Genomic DNA, 17,936 nt, shown 5'->3' with positions numbered 1-17,936 from the left:
CAAAAGCTGTCGTCACATCAGAAGATCCAAATGTACATCAAAAATAAGTTCTAGGCCACAGGACCTCCTCAAGTAAAGGTTGAACAGACAATGTTTTTAATTCTTGCTGGTCCAAAGCAATCTAGTCTAAATCAGGGATCTTGGATTATTTAATAAATTGAGGCTGGCAGAAACTTATATATGTGTGTGCATGAGAATGATGATCCAATAGTGATAGAAGATTAGAATATCTGAACATCAAATCTCATTGTACAAGATTAGAGTTATAGGAAGGGTAGGAGAATTAGGCTAAATTTATCATTATACATAGTCTGAAAAGTACCTTTTAACTAAATAATCTCTAGAATCTTTTTGGTCTGTGGTCATTTTTCTAAGAAAATCCAAATACTGCGCAGAACTAATTCTATGGAGACTTCTGGTTGGTTAGGTGTTTATTATTAATGTTTCTCTGTGCAAACCTACATTAATAGACAAACATAATACTATCACTCAGGGTATCATTAAGAATTTATTATCGAGACTCCACATTTATGATAATGTATAAAGAAGCAAAAGTCATCAAAACAAGAAAATATTAACGAAGCAATCTCAGATAAAAATGATATCACTCAAACATTCCTTCTTTTTAACAGGTGTTTTTATCCCCACCCAGTATGTCAAAGTCTTTCAGGAAGAATCATAGGCAAAGGCTCTGATAAGTGATCTAATAGAGTTACATCAGCTAACAACTGGAGAATAAAAACCGACAAGGATAAAGAAAGACAGGAACACACAAAAATGAAGAGTAAACTGACAAAGCTTTTCATGTTTTTTTTTTTTTTTAAAGATTGGCACCTGAGCTAACAACTGTTGCCAATCTTTTTTTTTTCCTGCTTTTTCTCCCCAAATCTCCCCAGTACATAGTTGTATATTATTAGTTGTGGGTCCTTCTAGTTGTAGCATGTGAGATGCCGCCTCAACGTGGCCTGATGAGTGGTGCCATGTCCATGCTCAGGATCAGAACCAGCAAAACCCTGGGGTGCCGAAGCAGAGCGTGTGAACTTAAGCACTCGGCCACAGAGCCGGCCCCTCATGTATTTTTTAATAACCCTCTTCTTATTGTGAAAGTCATTCACTGACCTAGCCTACAATTTTACTGTAAAAATTGTCCCTCCTCCCCAAAAGACTTGATTCTTTCTTCTCAGAAATGGTACATAGTTGCTATTATAACCTAAATTGTGTTAACTATAAGATAAACTTATTTTCGTAATTTGAGTTTCATTTTCCCAACTTAAAAGTCCCTATCCAACCTTTCATTCACTATAAAATTTTGGTTCCCCTTTTAAATAGTGATCTATTATTCTGCGATAATAAGGACTTCTTGAACTAAATAGTAGTCCACCTTAAAATGTAGTTTCAAAAACGTTTTACACAAATTTGTGGATACACATGAATTTAACAAGAAAATAGGACATTATCATAATCTCTTAAAGCTAACAGAGGTAATATATACTCTTATAAAATATCCCTTAATACAATCACTGTAAGAATACTTGTCTGGCTTGAACGTGGGTCAGACCAAGTTCAGATCCTATTTCAGTTTAACAATGTTTTCATAGGATTATTTTATTATCTTCACAAAGATTTTTAAACATTGGATTTAGAAAAGTCACTATCATAATATCAAAAGAGTATTTGCAGAGTAATAAAAGAGATTAATGAGAGCTATATGACAATAAGGGCAATATTATCATGAAACTCTATTTTTTATTATAATTGGCCTGACTGAAATTGAAGATGATAAATTGATTCAGAATTAAGTGGTTTCCATAGGGGTTGAGTGGACATCCTCATCTGTACTAGACTATCTATGAACACTTCACACTCCAAAAGGGTTGTTCACCACTCACGTTCCCTTACTTTCCATCAAGCAAGATACCACTGACAGGAAGAAAAGGGTAAAGACAGAAAAGAGAGTATAAGATCTCCCAGGAGGAACTGGAACCCGTAAGAAAGTGTGCCTAGAATAGGATTGGAACTAAACACTTATGAATAATTGGATATGTCTTCAGAGTCGATCACAGAAGTGTTTAGGAAGTGTCCCTCTGGAAGTATGTACAGGCATATCCACAAAAGTGTCTATCTGCAAGGTGGGTCGGGGAGAAGGCTGCATGCCTGCGAGGTATGGTAACTGATAATGCTTGGCAGAGACAGGGCAGAGTGGATTCATGTTTTGTCAGCTCGGTAAAATAAGGGCTGATCAAATGTTTCCTATAACGTCTAGATTATTCATACACTCCCAGGATGCAACAGCTAGAAACAATCTCTCTCTCCTCGAAATTATGCAAATTCATTCAGACACTGATTGCTTTCTACTCTGTTTTACTGAATTTACTTACAGATCTTAGTTCTACTAATAGGTCATAAGCTTCCTAAAAGTATCCGCACCTGATTTACCTTCATAGCTCTGACAGAACCTGGCTCAGCGCTCAGTGAATTTCAACAGATACACTCTTGATTGCCACTCTGAAGGTATCATTAACACAAGTACAAATATATCACTTAATTGAAGCTAAAAATTAGTATGCATAGGATAGACATTGTGAAGAATACGTTACCTAGTTTTTTTAAAAAAAGCAATGGCATACGTGGCCTAGATTGTACTGCTTTTCAAAAATTTGATGACAATTATTATTTTTAGTGGCAACAGACGCTTGATGATGTGCCTTACAAGATGAATGCACAGCCAGAAGTCTTTATACACATGAGAAGGTTACGCTTTGATCTACTGTTGCAACCCTCTTTTTTAGTAGATCTCCACTTTTCTCTTGGCCACCTGTGGTTAGCCCAAAGCCCCTGCTCAAAGAGCTCATTTCCAATGATCTCATAGTGTGCTGGCCTGGGGCTATTGCTTCCTGTTAGACAACATCATTTGAAGCAGTTTTGTTTTGTTTTGTTTTTAGAACAAGCTAAAAGCATTTTTTCCTGCCTTCTCTTTGAGGCTGCCAAGACAACGGCTGCTAAATGTCCCAGCTGATGTGCATGTGCTCCACATAACCAGCACATCAGAGTTGGGTTACATCAAACACTGCTGGATCTAACCCAGGACTTTTTGTTATTTAGTTTGCTAAGTCTCTAAGGTAAAGGTGATGAAACTGTTCACAAATATAAAGGCTGGCGAGTTACAGTACTCAGTCAATGTGTGCTGATGAAGGTAGGCTAAGACTGCTATTGTCAAATTCCAATTAGATATGGAGGTTGATGCTATGCTGGCGCCTCTTACGCCTGGAGAGCTATTTTTCGAATGGCAGGTTGTGACTCATTAGTGTTGAAATCAATGTATTTGATGCCACAATAGGCATTTATATGAATTTATATCAGCAGGAAAGAATGGAAAATGGAGAACCTCACATTACTAAAATAAAGTAGTTCTGTGACGCTTCTGCTTCAGTTATATATAGGACGTTATGTATGTGGATAATGAGTTAGGACATAAAAAATATTTCTACTGTAGATCTCTGTCAAAAAAAAAAAAAGGAAAAATGCTGCTTAGAGATTTTCTAAAGGCCATGTGTGTCTTTGTGGTCAGTTTTTCTACTTGGCTATCTTTGGATGGCCAATAGTCTAGATTTAAAACCTAATGAACTACTGAAATGCTTTATTTATTGTTTTTGTACATTACTTTTTTAATACTTTATCTTAAATTTTCTTGCCCAGCATAGGGTAATTTTAATACTCCATTTGAAATGGTCTGGACGTGTGACCAAGGCCTCCAACTATGGTATTTCTTCTTGAAAAGTTTTATTCTCCCAATAAGCTATTCTAAATATAAAATCACTCCCTCACTACTGTCTACCAACCACTCATCCTTGAATTTCTAACTGACCAGGAACCGGAGAGCACAGTATTCAATACTGAAGCCTTTCATACAGCACTCTCTACTTGTGTGAACCCACAGAAGTATTTACTTCAAATTAGTTTTCTCATTTTAATAATATTTAGGAACAGCTTAAATAGTACACCTTCTGTCAGGCATTTCAAGCAAGATTTCCAATATCTTAAAATACAAGATGAGTTTTCTAATATCACGTGACTTGAAAAGATTCACACAGTAGGAACTAGATGTTTCAAAGCAAAGCATGATTATAAATAAGCTATATTTACTTTCTGAGATTGAGAATTTAAAATCTCAGGAACAGAGTCTGATCAGCTAGATCCCATCTCTACCACATTCTAGTCACAGAAACTAAATACAGAAAGAAAAAAACCCATATATATACCTTCACTGTCCTTGAATTTCTTGATTGCCACAATTTCATGTGTTTCCTGCAAAGGAAAAGAGGCAGAAATAAGTCATTCTTCAGTGTTTTCCAGACTGGGAATCCCAATTTCCTGGGGGTATATTCTAGGACAGAGTAGCAAGAACCCAGAGAGTAAAAAGCAGATCCTCCTCCTTCTCAGTCCCTCATTTCTTGGTCCCAAAATTCTCTTTCTTACCACCCCGCAGACATTGTCAGGGAAGGAAAAGGAGAAGGGGGAGGGATTGGGGGACAAAGAGCAGAGACCGTCAACATCTTCAGGCTACACAAAAGTGCCAGGATGAGACAATACACCAGCATCTGTACTGCCTCTGAAACCCAGGGACACATTTTAATTGGGCTTCTACGACCAGAGAAAAGGCTTCTACAATACCTAGTAGTTGCTGGTAACAGAATGCCTCTTCCAATTCTCCTCCCTTCACTTCCCTTTTCCTAACAAACATAACTAGTTGTACACCAGCTATTCCCTATTGAAAGTCATTTCGAATCCAAAGTAGGATAAACATTTACCACCAAATACTAAGAACCACCTTCCCCCTGCCCTTATTTAGCTCTCTTAAACTAACAGAAGTGGTTTGTGAGCAGGACTCTACTTTAAACTGAGATATCACAAATCTATTCTTTTTTTGTCTTTTTTGGTTAGAGGAGAAGCAAATGAGGGCTGGAAAGAAAATGGAAATGCTAAGAACTGAGTACCACTAGGTTAAATAACTCACGTCTAATTCTCATCAATAAAAGGAATAAAAAAGCTTCTGGTAAAAATAATATACAGCACAAATTCACCCATTTCGAAAAGCAACCAAAAATCACCAGAAAGGTGCACAGTTCTTTCTTGAAAAAAGACTCATCACCTGATAGGCTCTGAACGCATCTCAGTGAGAGGTGAGACCTCTCCAGGGACTGAGACATTGGGGGCAGCCATTATTGTGACCTAGTACAGGCGAACTGACACAGACACTGGGAGACTCCATTGGAGTTCTTCCCCTGGTCTGTTATCTCAGGGGTCTGCCCCACCCACTAGAGTGCCAATTTAACCCATCTCAGCCAGGGAAGGCAGCCCACCCTAGGGACTGGCTCCACCCAATAGCAAGCTCTTGGGCAATTTGTCAGCCTGTATAGACTAGGTGCTTGGATGATGTGCAGGCAGGCAAGAGGGTTCGCCTCTCGGGGGCAGGGCATGTGCAAGGAGTGTGTAGAGTGTGTGGGGGCCTCTGCAGTGGGGTGACGAGGTCTGCTTTAGGGGGTCAGGACATATGCATGGGCCAGGACTGTGTTGATGATATGTATGGACCTGAGGGCCGTGGGGCTTGTCAGCGGCAGAAGACCTGTGTTTCTGAAACGGCCATGTAGGGGATCAGCCCCACTCAGCTGCAATTCTGAGAGAGCTGACAACAACCTTGCAGGCTGGAGCCCTACAGTAATTGTAAGCCCTGAGCCTAGCAACCAGACAAGCTGGAGGCCCACCCACTTAAGAGAAAAACTGCAACGGGAATGTGCTATTAGACATTGCAGCCAACTGTACTGGGGATTCCCAAACTCGATAAACTGATGAAGGGTCCATAGTAGCCAAATGTAGCTGAGCATTACAACCAGCGAGCCAGGGGGCCAGCATAGCCTCCCTGGGTACCTGCAGCAAGAACAACACTGCCACAACAGACAGACACATGTAGCCCACACAGGGGTAACTCCTGGAACATTTGGAACTGGTGACAAGAGGGAAGCACACTGCTAGGCCTCATAAGGCATCTCTTACATAAGGCCACCTCTCCAAGATCAGGAGACATAGCTGACCCACCTAACACACAGATATAAGCACAGAGAAAGAGGCAAAATGAGGAAGCAAAGGAATATGTTCCAAGCAAGGGAACAGGACAAAACCCCATAAAAAGAACTAAATGAAACAAAATAAACAATATACCTGAGAGAGAGTTCAAACAAAAAGTCATAAGGATTCTCACTGATGTTGGGAGAAGAATGGATGAAGTCAGTGAGAACATCAACAATGAATTGGAAAATATAAAAAAGAACCAATCAGAAATGAAGAATACAATACTGGAAAAGACAAATTCACCAGTGGGACTGAACAGCCGAGCAGATGTTACAGAAGAATGGATCAGCAATCTGGACGAAAGACTAGAAGAAATCACCCAAGAGAAACAAATAAAAGAAAAAAGAATTAAAAAGGGCAAGAACATTCTAAGGGACCTCTGGGACAACATCAAGCGCATTAACATCCATATTATAGGCGTCCCAGAAGAGGAAGAGAGAGACAAAGGGGCAGAGAATCTATCTGAAGAAATAATAGCTGAAAACTTTCCTAAGGAAGGAAACAGACATCCAGGTACAGGAAGTACAGAGAGCACCAAACTAGATAAACCCAAAGAGGCGCACACCAAGACACATTATAATTAAAATATCCAAAATTAAAGATAAAGAGAGAATCTGAAAAGCAGCAAGAGAAAGGCAACAAGTGACATACAAAGGAAAGCCCATAGGCTATCAGCTGACTTCTCGGTAGAAACTTTACAGGCTAGAAGGGAGTGGCACGATATATTTAAAATGTTAAAAGGAAAAAACCTACATCCAAGAATACTCTACCCTTGAGGCCAGTCCTGTGGCTGAGTGGTTAAGTTCATGCGCTCCACTTAGGTGGCCCAGAGTTTTGCCTGTTCAGATCCCAGAGTGGACATAGCACCACTTGTCAGGCCACGTTGAGGCGGCATCCCACATGCCACAACCAGAGGCACTCGCAACTAGAATATACACAACTACGTACTGGGGGGGCTTTGGGGAGAAGAAAAAAAAAAGAATACTCTACCCAGCAAGGTTATTATTCAGAATGGAAGGAAAGATAAAGAATTTCCCAGACAAGCAAAAATTAAAGGAGTTTATCACTGAGAAACTAGTTTTACAAGAAATGCTAGAGGGACTTATTTAAGTGGGAAAGAGAAGACTACAAGTAAGAATAAGAAAATTATTTTTAAAAAAGGCAATTAAATCACTGATAAAGGCAAAAATACCATAAAGGTAGCAGGTCAACCACCTATGAAGATAATTTTAAGGTCAAGACAAAAGTATTAAAATAACCAATTTGAATGATAAGAGGGTAACGGATACACACACAAAAAATAAGTGGTTAGCTATGAATTCAAAAACATAAAATGTGGGAGAAGGGGACTAAAAGAATAGTTTTTACAAAGAGGTCAAACTAAAGAGATCATCAACTCAATAAAGATTGCTATATACTTAGATTATCATATATGAACCTCACTGTAATCACAAACCAGAAACCTATAATAAATGCACAAATAATTAAGAGAAAGGAACCCAAACATAATACTAAAGAAAGCCATCAAGTCACAAACAAAGAGAGCAAAAGAAGAAAGGAACAGAGAACCACCAAAACGCCAAGAAAAAAGTAACAAAATGGCAATAAGTAGATACTTATCAATAGCTACTTTAAATGTAAATGGACTAAATGTTCCAATCAAAAGGCATAGGGTGGCTGATTCGATAAAAAAAACAAGACCCACATATATGCTGCATACAAGAGATACACTTCAGGGGCTGGCCCTGTGGCCAAGTGGTTAAGTTCACGTGCTCCAGTGCAGGTGACCCAATGTTTTGTTGGTTCGAATCCTGGGCGCGGACATGGCACAGGTCCTCAAACCACGCTGAGGCAGCGTCCCACATGCCACAACTAGAAGGACCCACAACAAAGAAAATACAACTATGTACCAGGGGGCTTTGGGGAGAAAAAGGAAAAAAATAAAATCTATAAAAAAAAAAGAGAGAGATACACTTCAGACCTAAAGACACTCACAAACTGAAAGTAAAGGGATGGAAGATACTGTACGCAAATGGCAAAGAAAAGAAAGCAGGGGTAGCAATACTTACATCAGACAAAATAGACTTTAAAAGAAAAACTGTAACAAGAGACAAAGAAGGGCATTACATAATGATAAAGGGAACAATCCAACAAAAGGATATAACACTGGTAAATATCTATGCACCCAACATAGGAACACCTAGATTTATAAAGCAATTATTGACAAACATAAAAGGAGAAAGAGACAGAAACACAATAACAGCAGGGGACTTTAAGATTCCACTTACACCAACGGATAGATCATCCAAACAGAAGATCAATAAGAAAACATTGGCCTTAACACATTACACCAGATGGACTTAGTAGATATACACAGAACATTCCATCAAAAAACTACAGAATACACATTCCTTTCAAATGCACATGGAACATTCTTCAGGACTGATCACATATTAGGCCACAAAATAAGTCTCAATAAATTTAAGAAGACTGAAATAGTACCAAGCATCTTTTCTGACCACAAAGGTATGAAACTAGAAACTGACTACAGAAAGAAAACTGGAAAAGCCACAAATATGTGGAGATTAAAGAAAATGCTACTGAACAACTATTGTGTCAATGAAGAAATCAAGAAATACCTGGAGACAAGTGAAAATGAAAATACAACATGCCAAAATTTATGGGATAAAGCAAAAGCAGTTCTAAGAGGGAAGTTTATAGCAATACAGGCCTACCTCAACAAACAAGAAAAATCCCAAATAATCTAACAGTGCACCTAAAGAAACTGGAAAAAGAAGAACAAACAAAGCCTTAAATCAGTAGGAGGAAAGAAATAATAAAAATCAGGCAGAAATAAATGAAATAGAGACTAAAAAAAAAAAAAGAAAAAATCAATGAAACCAAGACTGGTTCTTTGAAAAGATAAACAAAATTGACAAACCTTTAGCTAGACTCACCAAGAAAAAAAGAGAGAAGACTCAAATGAATAAAATCAGAAATGAAAGAGGAGAAATTACAACAAATACCTCAGAAATACAAAAGATTATAAGAGAACACTATGAAAAGCTATATGCCAACTAATTAGATAATCTAGAAGAAATGGATAAATTCTTAGAATCATACAATCATCCAAAATTGAATCAAGAAGAAATAGAGAATTTGAATAGACCAGTCACCAGTAAGGAGATTGAAACAGTAATGAAAAACCTCCCCAAAAATAAAAGTACAGGACCAGACAGCTTCCCTGGTGAATTCTACCAAACGTTCAAAGAAGATTTAATACCTATCCCCTTCTCAAACTCTTCCAAAAAAATTGACGAGGGGAAGCTTCCTAACTCATTCAACGAAGCCAACATTACCCTGATAGCAAAACCAGACAAGGATGAGACAAAAAAAGAAAATTACAGGCCAATATCACTGATGAACATTGACGCAAAAATTCTCAACAAAATATTAAATACAACAATACATTAAAAAGATCATACAGGGGCCGGCCCAGTGGCACAGCGGTTAAGTTTGCAGGTTCTGCTTCAGCAGCCCAGGGTTTGCTGGTTCAGATCCCAGGCATGGACCTACACACTGTTTGTCAGGCCATGCTGTGGCAGGCGTCCCGCATATAAAGTAGAGGAAGACGGGCATGGATGTTAGCTCAGGGCCAGTCTTCCTCAGCAAAAAAGAGGAGGACTGGCAGCAGATGTTAGCTCAGGGTTAATCTTCCTCAAAGAAAAAAAAAGATCATACACCATGATCAAGTGGGATTTATTCCAGGGATGTAGGGATGGTTCAACATGCACAAATCAATCAACATGATACACCACATTAACAAAATGAAGAATAAAAATCACATGATCATCTCAATATGTGCAGAGAAAGCATTTGTCAACATACAGCATCCATTTATAATAAAAACTCTAAATAAAATGGGTATGGAAGGAAAGTACCTCAACATAATAAAGGCAATACATGACAAACCCACAGCTAATATCATTCCCAACGGAGAAAAATTGAAAGCTATCCCCAAAGAACAGGAATCAGATGAGGATTCCTACTTTCACCAATCTTATTTAACATAGTATTGGAAGTCCTGGCCAGAACAATCAGGCAAGAAAAAGAAATAAAAGGGATCCAAATTAGAAAGGAAGAAGCGAAACTGTCACTATTTGTAGATGACATGATTTTATATAGAGAAAACCCTAAAGAATCCACTAAAAATCTTTTAGAAGTAATAAATGAATATGGTAAAGTTGCAGGATACAAAATCAACATAAAACAATCAGTTGCGTTTCTATACACGAACAAAGCAGTAGCAGAAAGAGAAATTAAGAATACAATTCCATTTACAATTGCAAGAAAAAGAATAAAATATCTAGGAATAAATTTAATGGAAGAGGTGAAAGATCTGTACACTGAAAACTATAAAACATTGTTGAAAGAAATTGAAGAAGACACAAAGAAATGGAAAGATATTCCATGCTCTTGGATTGGAAGAATTCATAGTTAAAATGTCCATACTTCCTAAAGCAATCTACAGATTCAATGCAATCCCTATCAAAGTTCCAACAACGTTATTCGCAGAAATAGAACAAAGAATCCTTAAATTTACATGGAACAACAAAAGACCCCAAATAGCCAAAGGATTCCTCAGAAAAAAGAACAAAGCTGGAGGTATCACACTCCCTGATTTCAAAATATACAACAAAGCTATAGAACCAAGACGGCATGGTACTGGCACAAAAACAGACACACAGATCAATGAAACAGAATTGAGAGACCAGAAATAAACCCACACAATTATGGGCAGCTAATCTTCAACAAGGGATTCAAGAACATACGATGGAGAAAGGAGAGTCTCTTTAATAAATGTTGTTGGGAAAAATGGACAGCCACATGCAAAAGAATGAAGGTAGACCATTATCTTATACTATACACAAAAATTAACTCAAAATAGATTAAAGACTTGAATTAAGACCTGGAACCATTAAGCTTCTAGACATTACTCTTTGACATCAGTCTTAGCAGCATATTTTCAAGTACCATGTCTGACCGGACAAAGGAAACAATAGAAAAAAACAAATGGGACCACATCAAAGTAAAAAGCTTCTGCACAGCAAAGGAAACCATCAACAAAACGAAAAGACAACCTAACAAGTGGGAGAAGATATTTGCAAACCATATATCAGATAAGGGGCTAATGTCCAAAATATACAAAGAACTCACACATCTCAACAACAAAAAAACTAACAACCCATATAAAGAATGGGCAAAAGATCTGAACAGATATTTCTCCAAAGAAGATATACAGATGGCCAACAGGCATATGAAAAGATGTTCAACATCATTAACTATCAGGGAAATGCAAATCAAAACTAGAATGAGATGTCACCTCACTCTTGTCAGGATGGCTATAATTAACATGACAGGAAGCAGTAAGTGTTGGAGAGGATGTGGAGAGAAGGGAATCCTCACACACTGCTTGTGGGAGTGCGAACTGGTGCAGCCACTGTGGAAAACAGTATGGAGATTCCTCAAAAAATTAAGAATAGAACTACCATATGATCCAGCTATCCCACTCCTGGGTATTTATCCAAAGAATATGAAAACATGAATGCATAAAGATACATGCACCCCTATGTTCATCACAGCATTATTCACAATAGCCAAGACTTGGAAGCAACCTAGGTGCTCATCAAGGGACGAACAGATAAGGAAGATGTGGCATTTATACACAATAGAATATTACTCGGCCATAAAAAAGGATGAAATGTGGCTATTTGTGACAACATGGATGGACCTTGAGGGTATTATGCTTAGTGAAATAAGTCAGAGGGAGAAAGTCAAATACCATATGATCTCACTCATAAATAGAAGATAAAAACAACAACAAACAATCCCACAGAGACAGAGATTGGATTGGTGGTTACCAGAGGGGAAGGAGGGAGGGAAGAGGGCAAAAGGAGTGATTATGCACGTGTGTGTTGATGGATTGTAATTAGTCTTTGGGTGGTGAACATGATGTAATATACAAAGAAATCAAATAATGATCTACACCTGAAATTTATATAATGTTATAAACTAATGTTACCACAATAAAAAATAATACTAATAATATACAGATTCTTCAAAACAGACATATCATATAGAAGGGGCTTCTGAATGACCAAGGTCTGTTCTTTTTTACTCTAAGTAGGTATACTTTTAGATTTGTCGGAGCAAATCTTTTAACAAAAGACTGTCCCCACTACTGGGTATTTATCCAAAGAGCCTGAAGTCAGCAATCCCAAAAGTCCTGTGCACCCCAATGTTTATTGCAGCACTGTTTACAATAGCCAAGACGTGGAAGCAACCTAAGTGCCCATCAACAGATGAATGGATAAAGAAGATGTGGTACATATATACAATGGAATACTACTCAGCTGCAAAACAGAACAAAATCATTCCATTTGCAATAACATGGATGGACCTTGAGAGAATTATGTTAAGTGAAATAAGCCAGCGAGAGAAAGATAATCTGTGTATGACTCCACTCATATGAGGAATTTAAAACTATGGACCAAGAACAGTTTAGTGGATACCAGGGGAAAGGTGGGGTGGGGGGTGGGCACAAAGGGTGAAGTGGTGCACCTACAACATGACTGACAAACATTAATGTACAACTGAAATTTCACAAGATTGTAACCTATCAATAACTCAATTAAAAAAAAACTGAAAGAAAAAAAAAAAGACTGTCCCTGCATCAAAGCAAAGGCTTTAAAAATGCACACAATATCAGGCAATAACCAACAGGGTACAAATCATTAACGTATTAAAAATATACACTTTTCTTTAGTTCTTTACAAAAGCAAGGAGGATCATGAAGGTGCAAAAAAAAAAAAAAGTGACCATTTTAATCATTATGCTGAAAGACAAACCCTGAGTTGTAAGTATGTCCGTAAATCAAAGTCTTTCTGTTTCTCATCTGCCCATCAAAAAAAAAGAAGAAAATACCAGCTTTCATATTTGTGCTACAGGAAACAAAATTTATCTGAAAGTGCTATAAAGGCTACTGAGGAAAAAGATTCTTCTTAAGGGGATTACGTTTTTGTTTTTAATGGAGGAATAGACAGAACTGTAGCATACAGACAGCTCTGGGGACACATTTGTACTTAGCCTTCCAGGCACTTTCTGATACTGTAACTGTTTCATTATTGGGAAGGAACAACTACAAATTCAAAGTGATGTGGGGAATGATCAGCTAGAGCATCAGTACAGGTGGTGCCAGGTAACTCTTCTTGGTACGTACTTTCTCTTAATACACTGATACCATTTTCTTACCCTGCTCCTTTGGGTCAAAGGGTATGAACATTAGTCCCTAATACTGCCAAACTAATATCCAAAACTCTATCATTTCACAGTTCCCTTCAGCAGTATATGAGAAAACCCACTCAATAACCATAACCCACACTAAATACAATCATTAAAACAAGTCTTTAGATGTCAATGAGACCCGAGAAGTGTTCCTTCTATCAACTGGTAAGTGAAATAAGGTCTACTAAGGTTAATATTTTTCTTACTAATCCATGGATGCAAAGCTGTTGCCAAATTTTGTTATAAATATTTTTCCAAGATTGTTGTAGTCATTGAATTATTTAAGGTTTTGTTGTAGTTGCTGTTGAATATAACTTACTATTACATAGTCAAATTTATTGATACATGCCCACTACTTTTGTGTGTATGTGTTTTGAATACTATTACCTGGAAATAAGGACTTAGAAAAGTTTTTTTCCAGCAAGATTAAATTTTGTTTCTACTCCTATTTTTCTAATATTTTCCACTGGAAACTTTATAACTTTTAGGTTGGATCTTTCCTAATTGTTTCATATGTTTTGTTCACTACTGCATCAGAAGTGCCGCGAATAGCAGGCACATAGTAGATGTTTGATAAATAGGTGTTTTATTCTTTTTATTACCTCCATTCTAGGTTTCTTTATCTTCTTTCCTTATCTCAGGCAACTTCTGCAATTTTTGCCTTGTTTCAGCTTGTTCTCCCTATAGAGGTCATATCTCCTTCTGGTTCTCCCTCAGAAGACATAACTTCATCTACTTGTTACAAAAAATCATTTTTAGAACTATGTGTTGCTTTTAAATCTTCAGAGCAGTGTTTTCTTTATCTTCCCATGTCTTTTCATAAGGTGCCCCACCTTTTTAACTCATCCTTACTAAGATAGGAAGAAATCCAACAGGCCTGGCATCTGGCAGCAAAGAGGGTAGTTGAGTTTTTCACCACTAGAATTTCAAAGGCAGACTGATGCACCTGAGCCCAATTTCAAAACCTGGATTCCTAGCAAACATTCTCCTCACTGGGTTGGCTGGTCTGAGACTAGACCACCTGGGCAGGGTTCTCTCAATAAGCTGTTTGCTGAGCCCACACTTCCTAGCACATCCTTCTCCCACTACTCTACGTTCCCCACATCTTGCCATGGGAGTCTGTGACTCCCAGGATGCAACATGCCACTTCCAATCCTACTCTACTTCTTCCCTTACTGTATCTGAGGCATTTAGTCTCTGAAATGGTCCGGCAATACAGGTGCCGATGTGGGCTGGGGGGACAGAGAACTCCAGCTCCACAGGGTCAGATGATAGGTACCACTGTAGCTGGCTGCCTGTTTCCAGCCCCTGCGGGCATGAATCCAAGTCTTTTCCCACTCCTTTTGGATAGCTTGCCCTATTTTGGTTCAGAAAATAGAACAGCATGATGTTCATGGCTGTATTTTTCAATCCATCTCCCTGGACTTTGTCAATGATCTTCAACGTTTAATTTCTTAATTTATAGAACTTTTATGAGTTTTGTTTTTGTTTTTAAATATCTTCATGAGTATTTGACAGAGAGGTAGGAGGTGATACACCAAGTTTTATTACTTGTACTACCACCACCCTGAGATGCTACGCATAATACACCTATATTATGTGACATAATACCTATATCATTAGACAAAAAAGAAAAATATATGAAAAATAACTCTGAAGAACTGTGTTTTAAATTCAATTTATTCACAAAAGCATGCCAGTGCCCCCACGACGTCTGCAACAGAATGTCACCAGCTGTAGTTATCATGAGAGGCATAATTTGCTACTTGTTTCAATGCCTTACTTTGTTTAAACAATGAGCTAGTTAAAAGCTGACATTTTAAACAACAAACTAAGGATGTGACAAAATATATAAGTAAACATTAATGATAATTCCATACCTCACCCTTAATTTTGCCTCAGAATTGGAATTATATTGCTTTGGAATGCAAAAAGATAGAGTTCCTGAATTGTATTGCTATCTCCACAACTGCACAAGCTATATCAAGACATTTAACATTTTCCAGGGAGCTGGCCAATGGCTGAATGGTGAAGTTTGCGCACTCCACTTTGGCGTCCTGGGGTTTCACTGGTTCGATCCTGGCCATGGACATGGCACTGTTCATCAGGCCATGCTGAGGTGGCGTCCCACATAGCACAGCCAGAAGGACCTACAACTAGAACATACAACTGTGTACTGGGGGGCTTTGGGGAGAAGAAGGAAAAAAAAATGCATAAGATTGGCAACAGTTGTTAGCTCAGGTGCCAATCTAAAAAAAAAAACATTTTCCAGAATAAATTTCCTCAGGTGAATAAAACCTTAAAGAACAAAAAATAAATTTTATGAGTAGTGACAAATAGAAAAATATCTGGAGGGCCTAGGCCTATATTTCCTCCAGTATTCTCAGGACATCCAACCCAGAAAAATCATGCCTCAATTATTGAACCACCATACTGGACACAGAGACTTTTACCCAAAACTCACTCCTGCTACTAACTGTCTAAAGCTCCCGAATCACTGGTTTATTCCCAGAATCAATTGTCCCTTCTTAAGATGTTGGCAAAGTAACTAATTGGTATTAATAATCATAAAATTTACTAACTTATTTAAAATGCAGTTACATAACTTGGTTTAATTATGCTCTGGAACAGCTAGTTCTCTAAACCGATCATACACTGTATAAGGCAGCAGCAGGAGTCATTGTTCTAAATGTTTTGCTCTGTAATTTAAAATATCCAACATGCATTATGAAACAGAATAGAAAAAATATTGATTTTATTTTACTCTACTGTTCATGGGTTAAACCATTCCAAAGGTTATACTCTACAGTTCATTGTCTACTTACTCTCTGAGGAAGCCCTTCCTTGGGGGAAATGGCTTATTTCTTCATCCAAATAGCAGGGAATGTAACTTGACTGCTAAAGCATTTAAAAATATTTCACTCCTGTTTTGTATGCAAATATCCCAACTGTCTAAGTGCTTTCATACACTGACATGCTCCTTCAGCAGCAGCAAAACTCTAGGAACACAGACACTATCACCTTATAGACCGATATGGTATCTGAAAAAGTAAGCTTTGCTCTAGGTTATTATTTTTAAGTACTTCCATGCCAGGCCCTGTGCTAAGTGCTTCCCATGTCTTATCTCATTTAATCTTCAAATCAATACTCTGAAGAGGATCTTATCATCATGCTCATTTTACAGATAAGGACATTCTGAGTTTCAATGAGGTTTCATAATCTGCCCCAAGATCATACAGCTAAGTAACAGAGCTAAGATTTTAAATCCAGGAAGACTTGGGGCCTGCCCCATGGCTGAGTGGTTAAGTTCGTGCACTCCGCTTTGGTGGCCCAGGGTTTCGCCGGTTCGGATCCTGGGCGTGACATGGCACCACTCATCAAGCCATGCTGAGGTGGCATCCTACATAGCACAACCCGAAGGACCTACAACTAGAATACACAACTGTGTACTGGCGGCTTTGGGGAGAGGAAGGAGAAAAAAAAAAGATTGGCAACAAATGTTAGGTTAGGGCTGATCTTTAAAAGAATCCAGGAAGACTGATTCTGGAGGTCATTTATCATCCATGGCCAAGCTATACTGTCCTTGCAAGCCACATATATAAATTTTGTTATTGAAAAACATACATTCTTAAAAACATTCACACACTGGAAAGACATCATTATTTCTCTTTTGTGTTTTCTCAAAAATATACGTTATTACCAACCAACGTTTTCAGAGTTTTCTAACAACGTCTGTTATAATATTTACACCTAAAAGTATATACAAATATTTCATTCTTTCCATCTTTATCTTTATTCTGACTTTTATTTCATGGAAACCTTCTAAAACAACTTAGACAAATTATTTAAGTTATTTTTACATTATGAGCAAAATTATAAAATGGGAGTAAATTCAAGCACGGGATACATTCCATGGTAGGTAGATACAATGAAGCTAATGTGTGTTTGCCAAGGACCATAGAGATACAAAACATTATCAAGGATATGCAATGATAAAAACTAGACTGTTTTCCAAGAAATCCCTTAAAGATCTTTACTTGACTTGTATTATTTATCACTTATAAACTACCGTAGTTTGCCAGTACTAAAAGTTAGATTCACTACTGAATTTGAGTACTTCAGACCGAATCAGGAAGGAAGCAATCTAGAGCAAAGAAAGGGAGCATTCTAGTCAGTCAGCTAAGAACCATTTATTGGGGCTCTGCTTTACATGAGGTTTTATGTGACATCCTAAGTTTGACATGAGTGAGTAAATGAAGCATCTCATATACACAGAAGCTTACACCCTGGTATGTAATAATGCATGACAGTAAGTTAAAATTTACAAGTTAAAAAGTACAACAAATGCTATATGATATGCCACAGGAGTTCAAAACAGATTGATCATGTAAAATATACAGAAAAAATATACACCACTTTCAGATTTAAGTTGATAATATGTTGGTTTATTTGCTTCTGATCTCTCT

The 17,936-nt window shown here is 37.8% G+C and overlaps 1 protein-coding gene across 6 annotated transcripts in view; it reads right to left on the bottom strand.

Annotated features, from left to right (window-relative positions):
- The window catches only part of CDKL5 (cyclin dependent kinase like 5), a 185,842-nt gene that overhangs the window by 57,746 nt on the left and 110,160 nt on the right, over nucleotides 1-17,936 (bottom strand). For all 6 annotated transcript variants that reach the window (XM_070502015.1, XM_044763101.2, XM_044763103.2 and 3 more), the window contains one exon: nucleotides 4,260-4,305. In XM_070502015.1, coding sequence (XP_070358116.1) covers nucleotides 4,260-4,305 — 46 coding nt within the window. The remainder of the gene's footprint in view (nucleotides 1-4,259; nucleotides 4,306-17,936) is intronic.

This window comes from Equus asinus, chromosome X (genome assembly GCF_041296235.1).
Source record: "Equus asinus isolate D_3611 breed Donkey chromosome X, EquAss-T2T_v2, whole genome shotgun sequence".
NCBI classification, from domain to species: domain Eukaryota; kingdom Metazoa; phylum Chordata; class Mammalia; order Perissodactyla; family Equidae; genus Equus; species Equus asinus.
This window is presented reverse-complemented; position numbering and strand designations above follow the sequence as displayed.